At 42.2% G+C, this 5156-nt stretch overlaps 1 protein-coding gene across 2 annotated transcripts in view; it reads left to right on the top strand.

The window, feature by feature from the left end:
- Positions 1-9: 9 nt before the first annotated feature.
- Positions 10-5156, top strand: part of Tfb2m (transcription factor B2, mitochondrial) — a 19140-nt gene continuing 13993 nt past the window's right edge. For both annotated transcript variants that reach the window (XM_010642631.2, XM_010642630.2), the window contains exons 1-2: positions 10-726; positions 2032-2120. In XM_010642631.2, the coding sequence (XP_010640933.1) occupies positions 417-726; positions 2032-2120 (399 nt within the window). In that variant the 5' untranslated portion in view covers positions 10-416. The remainder of the gene's footprint in view (positions 727-2031; positions 2121-5156) is intronic.

Raw genomic sequence — 5156 nt, 5'->3', positions numbered from 1 at the left:
CCTGTCACGGAGCTCGCTCGGGTCTCCCGCGGCTCCGGCGGATTAGACACCTCTAGCCTTTCCGCCCCGCCTCCCTGTGCGCACCCCTCCCTGCTGGCGGGCTGACCCGAGACCGCGGAGCATAGAGCGCGAGGGGCTAGAGAGGAAGCGCTGAGGGCGGGCAACCATAGAGTACGAGTGCGGACACGACCGGATGACCGGTCTCTTTCCTCGTCGGTCCACTCACCATCCTCTGTCGGCAAAGCTGGAACGGAAGCGGAAGTGGAGAGGAAAGCACTAAGGAAGGTTCGTTCGCCTGCGCAGTTTGCAGTGTTTACTTCCGGTGGCTGCGTCTGCTGAGAGATATAAGCACGTGGGTTTCAGCGCTTCGAGTTCACGGAAGAACGGCCCCTCGGTGATTTTTGGGAGAGACAAGGATGTGGGGCCCAGCAACGGTGCTTCCTCCTGTTCTGGCGCCCTCAGTTTTGGTAGGTGTTGGTCGCTTTTGCTTTTGGAGGTCAGGAGCAGCGATGCGGAAAGACTTGGGGACCGTTCCCCACCGTTTCAGAAGTGACTCCTGCCCAAAGCTGTGGCCGTGTGAGGATCGCAGGGAATCACCCCCGACGTCCGCGTCCCACCTATTTTCCAAGGGTTACATTGTCAACCCGACCTTGGCTGCAACCTTGGTAGAAAGGCTGCAGTTGACGGAAAATGGACATCGCCACTTAATCATAGAGTGCGATCCAGGTGAGTCCGTCTGGGTTGGGGGTGCTTATATGTTCATCACTTATGCAAATTTTATCAACTAGTCATGAGATGCTGTTTAATGCCCTGTTTCCTTGAAGCACCTTACTTGAGATTGTATCAGTAAAGGTACCACAAAATACTCAGTAGCAGTTTGCACTTTATACAACTTTTTCTTTCTTTTTTTTTTTTTTTGAGACAGGGCCTCGCTATGTAGTTGAAACTGACCTGGAACTCACTATGTAGTCCAGGTTGGCCTCGAACTCACAGCGATCCTCCTGCCTCAGCCTCCCGTGCTGGGATTACAGGTGTGCACCACCGTGCCCGGCCTTTTACACAGTATTTTGGTAAGATTTGCTTTTAGCCTTCACCTAAGATTGGACCCAGGTTTCGATAACTTCCCCGGCCTGATCCTAGAACTCTGAATCTTCCTACCTCAGCATCCCAGATTGCTGGATGTACTGTAGCCTCTCAAGTAGCAGGGATTACATGTTTGCACCAAGGCAGGCTATTTTACCCTTCTTATGCATTTCTTATAGATCACAAGAGGATGCTGATTTGTAGTCTTTTTTTTTTTTAGGTACCGGGGATGGAACTCGGAACCTTGCGCTTACAAGGCAGGCGGTGGCACCACTGAACTAAATCCCCGTTCCTGATTTGTAGTCTTTGATATTTTTGTTTTGTTTTTTTGTTTTTTTCCATCAGGTCCTTGCACTTGTGAGGCAGTCACCAGAACCACTGAGCTAAATCCCCGGCCCAGTCTTTGATATTTTTAAAGCACTATTTCCTATGCCAAGGAGACAGTTCTATTTAGGACTGATAACATTTTTTTGATGGTTGAAGTGTCTGGATAGGCTATGAGTGGTTTTTTTTGTTTGTTTGTTTTTGTTTTTCCTTCTATGAGTAGTAAAATGTGATTAAGAATGCAAATTTTGAGTCAGGTGTGGTGGCAAGCACCTGTAATCCCAGCGCTCAGGTCAGTGCAAGTTCGAGCTCATCCTGGGCTACAATAGTGAATGAGTTCAAGGTCAGCCTGAACTACACAGCTTGACCCTGTTCAGGAAAAAAAAAAAAATGCAAATTTTGCAGTCCCTGATGCTAGACTAGATTCCAAATCTAGCTTTATCACTTACTGGGATTTTGGAGACTAGTGACAAATCCCTACTTCCCTTGTAGGCAGAAAGAGTGCTATTGGGGATGTTTTGAGAATTAAAATTGGGTCATACTTGCAGTAACCACAAGAAAGAGAAACTTGTTACTGAAGAGATTGTTACCTCTCTTGCACATAACTCTGTTTTATGATACTAGGCCACGGAATCCTGACTAAGGCCTTACTAAACACCGGTGCCTCCGTGATTGCGCTTCAAAGTGACAAAAAGTTTATTCCACATTTGAAGGTACAGTTTAGTTCCTGGAAATACTTACTGTTCAGTCGATAACATTGAATGGTTTAGGAAAGGAGAATTAAACTCATATTTTTATGGACTCTAGGGGCCATGTCATAAATACCTTCTCATCCTAGTGCCTAGAACATATTAAGTGTGCAGAACTTGTTGAAATAACTAGAAGTTTGGTAGTTCTGAGACTTACTGTCTGGTTCTAATTCCTGTTAGGGTTGAGAGCATGACCCCCAAACGTGCTGTGCTGTGCTGCCTGCTGAAATGGGGGCAGTGGGAGCCCTCCAGAGCAGCTTCAGAGACAACATCTCTTTGATCTTCTGCTTGCTTTTCTCTTGCGCTTTTTTTTTTAATGTAGTAAGTGATAGAAACTAGATTGCCTGTTCCCCAAGGAGAATATAGAACCTAGAAATACTTTTTCCCAAAGCAAGCCATATAAGCCTAAAACTATTACTGAACCTTCCTCAGGCTAGCCATAAAGAAATTCTCTGACCTACCTTGTCTAATAGTAGATCATGAGACCTTCAGTCCAGGAGTCCTGCATTTACCCGCAAAGAAGAAATGCTGCTGAGAGAGGCCAGGAAGCTGAATAGGCCTTTCTGAGTTTCCTTCCTCCCTTCAGTCTATGACATTAAATCACGCCCTTTTTTTTAAAAAAAATCATATCTCCACACAGCTGTCTATTCTTCATTGACTCTAAGGATAAAAATGGAGTTTTCCCTGGATCTTTTGTTCTTAGTTCTGAAGCCTCTTTTGTACATTAAAACTTAAATTTGTTACACTCCCCTTGTTAACACGTCTTTCTTTATAGGAGTCTAGGCTGTGACTTGTGATAGGGAGAAAAGGTATCACATCTTTCCACTTCCGCACTCTGCTACAGATTAGTTTAATGACTTTATTTTTTTGTTTGGTTTTGTTTTTGGTACCAGGGATTGAACTCTGGACCTTGTGCTTGTGAGGCAGGCAGCGGAACCACTGAGCTAAATCCCCAGCCCCTAATGACTTTAAATAGAGTGTATGTTGGTATTACTCTGCTTTTTTCCTATTTTTAATAGGCTATGCTTTGCTAACATTACATTCATAGAACTATAGAAACTCTGGATCTAGCGTTTCAGAGGCAAAAAAAAAAAAAATTTTTTTTGGATAGTCAGATACAATTGTACAGAGTGTGGGCATTATCCAGATGGATTTTTCAATGTTTCTGCCTCTTAAATAGCAGACAGGTTCATATAATAGTACATAAATGGACATTCCTTGGACTTGCTAGCTTTTTTTTTCCCCTCCTCTTTACAGATCTCTACATTGGATTTAGGAAACTCATGCTATGCCAACCTCCTAAAATTATGTGGATGAATGACTACCTTAACAGTATGACAAAAAAAGTTACAGAAAGTCTATGAAAATAGTAATTTAAGTTTTTAAAAGAGGAAACTTTGACCACAAGGCCTGGGATTGAATCCCCAGTGCTGCAAAAAGGAATGTATTACTGTTATTCCACAGACAACTGCTTTGAAAATCCAAGGTTTTAGCCAGGTTGTTTAATTGGTGTTAGCATCTGCTAGAATTTATAAAGAAGGAAGAAAAAGGGAAAACACAAAATTGTTCCAGGCTGGCAGTTCACAGCAGAGCACTTGCCTAGCAGGTGTAAGGGTCTAGGGTTTGATTTCCTAGCTCTGTGGCCTAAAGTGGTACTTACATTGGCACAAGTCTGTAAGCCCAGTGCTCTGCAAGGCTGAAGCAAGAGGATTGCAGATTTGAGCCCAGTGTGGTCAATTTAGAGAGACCCTATCTCAGAATTTTAAAATAAAAAGACTAAAGATGTAGCTCAGTTGAAAAACCCTTGGCTCAATCCCTTCTTTTATTGATAATGTTAAACTTTTTTTAATATACTAAGTTTATCATTACTCTTTAGGTATACAACATGACATTCATCATTGGGAATTTTTTAAATCCCCTGTTTTTTTAAAAAAAAAAATTCTGTAGGATCTAAAAAAACAGTTGCTTTAGTGAAAAAATGATAGGGACTAGAAAATTTTTAACAATAATTCTCATAAGATTATCAGTAATAAAATGTTTGTGAATGTAAACATGGATTGAATCCAGTCTTTCATTAGAATTGTTTTTTACTCCTTTTCAGACTTACTTTCTTCTCATCCTCCACACCCCCCGCCCTCTTTGCTGGGAATAGAACCTGGGGCCTCAGACACGCTAAGCACATGCTCTTCACATGCAGCTTCAGTGCATATTAGTTCTTTTTTTTTGTACCGGGGATTGAACTCGGGTCCTTGCGTTTGCAAGGCAAGCCCCTGAACCGCTGAGCTAAATCCCCGGCCCTTTTAGTTCATTTTTATTAACCATCTTTATAAAAAGTCAAAAGCCATTCAGGTAGTTTTGTATTGGTTTATCTATTTTGTTTTAAATTCTTTTTTTTTTGTATTGGTTTATCTATTTGCCAGAATAAAAGAAACGTGTAAATAGAGTCTTTGGAGCCTGAAATCAATTAGACCATGTTTCTAGCAACCTAAAGGCTCTTTGGTTTACTTCTAAAACCTGAAAGAATTTCCAAGGATTCAGATCCACCTCCCGCCCCCAATTCCAGAGATCGAACTCCGGTCCTTGTAATGCAGGCGGTGGAACCACTGAACTAAATCCCCGGCCCTGGATTCTGAATTTTTATCTTGCTTAAATTCCCTGCTCCCTCACATTTCCATAAAAATCCTGGAACTCCACAGTAACAGTATTCCAGGAAAGAAGTATATTTCTTATCTGGATGTGGTAGACATAGTACACATGTTAGGAATTGTGTTTCATAATAATAAATAAAAATATCTCCATTTAAATTGTGAAAAAAATTCTTAGAGAAATAAGTTTACCTTCAGGTAAAGAGATATCTTATTTCAGTCTTCAAATCAGGCAGAATCTCAGCCCTAGCACTTCCTAGTTTTAAGACAGGTTGCAGGGGGCCGGGAATTTAGCTCAGTGGTTCTGCCACCTGCCTCTCAAGCACAAAGACCTGAGTTCAATCCCTGGTACCAA

Source organism: Fukomys damarensis, unplaced genomic scaffold, assembly GCF_012274545.1.
Source record: "Fukomys damarensis isolate Sample0158 unplaced genomic scaffold, DMR_v1.0_HiC HiC_scaffold_11, whole genome shotgun sequence".
In the NCBI taxonomy this organism is placed as follows: Eukaryota; Metazoa; Chordata; class Mammalia; order Rodentia; family Bathyergidae; genus Fukomys; species Fukomys damarensis.
This window is presented reverse-complemented; position numbering and strand designations above follow the sequence as displayed.